Here is a 2,452-nt window from a genome sequence, read left to right as displayed (position 1 = left end):
GAGGCGGAGGCGAGGGAGAATCGCCCTCCTCCGCAATGAAGACCGATGCGAGACTAATGCCTAAGTAAATTTTCCTATGATGTCTTTGGATATTTTGTAGAGGATAAGTGATCCGTACATATGTCAGGCTTGACTTTAGTCGAATTGGGATGATTCATTCAGTACAATCATACTCATTCAGTTATTCCCTACAAGGAAATAATTGATCGATTCAAGCAGCCATGAAATTATGAAATTGTGACAAACACATGGCAAGTGGCAATCAATCTCATTTGCTACTTTAATATCACGAATCAACCAAGAAGATTTGAAATTATTCAGACATGCTTTTCGACAAAGCTACAGCTCAAAAACTTCGCTTTTCCTACGGACTGATCTCAAAGTTCACCCAACATAAAAATAAAATAAACATAAAGTAGTTTTTCCATGTCCCGAATTCAGTATGTAGACGAACAGCACATTCTAGTCTTTGCGGACTAAGTAGAGCTTGCCCACAACATGAAGTACAGCAACAAAAGCTATGAAACCAATGCTCATCACAAGAACGACGTTTGGAGAAATTTTAAGCCCTGGGGCATCATCTGTATAAAACTGAAGCATGGTTCCACTAGTTCCACCAGCCGCACCACCTCCACCTCCACCTGTTCTTCTCCTACGAAGATTAGCTGCAGCTGCAGCTGCACTTCCTCGTTCTGGTGCAGCTCCACCGGTTGCCATTTCTTCACCCAAATCTCAACCTTCAAAACCAAACCACAGCCAAAAGTTCAAACTAAAACAGAGAAGACCATTCAAGAATAGATGCCATGAAGCACAGAAATTAGAGCAAGTTAATAAGATAAATGAAAAGAAATAAAAAATTATAAAATGAAAAGCAAGGATGCACCCAAGGCATATTTTAGCATCCAACTTCTATATTTTGGACTATAGACAGACTCCAAGCAGATGCATTTGATGGTATTCGTGGGCACTTCCTCGGATATAGCCCAATAAGATGGTGCATACCAAAAACCATTAAGTTACTATATCACTATAGATAAACTCATAAAAGCAATTGCATATCTTCAAAAACCTATTGAAAACCCAAGAATTAAATTAAGTATGACACCAAATGCAATATGGGAAATTCCGTCTGTTGTTCAGGTTGCTAAGTTGTTGTGCCTGCTTATAAATTCTCACTAAACCCATAAGTGAGAATTTACCACAATGAATAAAAAAAGCTCTAAATTAAAAACAGCTCAATGTCTGATAATTCCCCAGATCAAGCTGAGATTATCAGTATGTACTAGAGTAACTCTGCTTCAACTCTGCCATTAAAGATTTTTTTCAAATAATTCATGGTTCAATTTTCAGCAATCCTATTACTAATTTGAACAACACATTTATAGAATGGCAATGATACTGCAAAGTAAAAATTCAATCAAGTTATCTTGTTTGAGACTGAGATGAATTATCCTAAGTCAAAGCGTGGAGATAAGTCTCATCTCGATGAACGGTGGCCTAAAAAGTTTTATTCATATTCTGAGATGAACTCAAAGGATTGGTTCCCCCTTCAAAACAACACAACAGGAAAACCAATTTTCAACTCTTTGCCATGAAAAACAAAAGCTCTGCATAACGAATCAAATCATCAAATAAAGGAGAAAGGGAAAGGCAACAGATCCGACACGAATTTACCATAAGCTTCCAGAACCCCGACTTCAGAATTGAGATACGAAACAAATCATATAGATCGATACAATGCAATAATCTTCAAACTAAAAATCCGTATAACATAAATATATCATCCGGAAAGAAAACAGATAGATGAATTGCTGAATTGTATCCAGTCAAAAAATTAAATTCAGCTCACGGAAATATTTGAACGAATATGTTCTTAGAGAAAACAAGATCTGCGCATGCAATTCTTAAGATCTACCTTTCACAAGTTGAAGACGAAGTAATGGTCGAATTGGGGCTTCTCTCTAGGGTTCTCAAATTTCGGATCGGAAATTGTCCTGTGTTATTTTTGTATTCAACTGCTTTATATAAACGACCTTAATTAATGTTGATTATTATCCGAATCCGAATTTTTATAAGAAAGTAGTAACTATATAATATATTTTCAATAAAATAAGAGTGAATTTTAAAATTAAATCTTATTTAAAGTCAAATGAAGAGAAAAGGAAATAAGATAAATTTACGATCTTAAAAATTGGAATGTTGAAATACTATATTCTTACTGCTAAATTAATACTACGCGAATATATATTCAAAAGTACACTTAGTCGCAAAATTGACTAATATAAATATGGGTAAATGGCAAAAAAAAATTATAAAGTTTGGATTAATTCACGTCTATCCTGCAATTTTCAAAAATAGTTATTTATTGTAATATTACTACTTTGATATTTGTATTAATTGTCTCATAATCTATGGTTTGGGATAAATTATGTATACTTTCGGCAACGAAACT

The 2,452-nt window shown here is 34.5% G+C and overlaps 1 protein-coding gene across 1 annotated transcript; it reads right to left on the bottom strand.

Moving 5' to 3' along the window:
- Positions 1-256: 256 nt before the first annotated feature.
- On the bottom strand, positions 257-2,050 carry LOC125200290 (protein transport protein Sec61 subunit beta-like). The gene is made up of 2 exons (XM_048097966.1): positions 1,916-2,050; positions 257-737 (listed from the first exon to the last, which is right to left on the bottom strand). Exon 2 carries the CDS (start codon positions 715-717, stop codon positions 463-465), a length of 255 nt encoding a protein of 84 aa, XP_047953923.1. The 5' UTR covers positions 718-737; positions 1,916-2,050; the 3' UTR covers positions 257-462.
- Positions 2,051-2,452: the final 402 nt, after the last annotated feature.

The sequence above is a fragment of the Salvia hispanica genome, unplaced genomic scaffold, assembly GCF_023119035.1.
Source record: "Salvia hispanica cultivar TCC Black 2014 unplaced genomic scaffold, UniMelb_Shisp_WGS_1.0 HiC_scaffold_892, whole genome shotgun sequence".
Taxonomy (NCBI): Eukaryota; Viridiplantae; Streptophyta; class Magnoliopsida; order Lamiales; family Lamiaceae; genus Salvia; species Salvia hispanica.
This window is presented reverse-complemented; position numbering and strand designations above follow the sequence as displayed.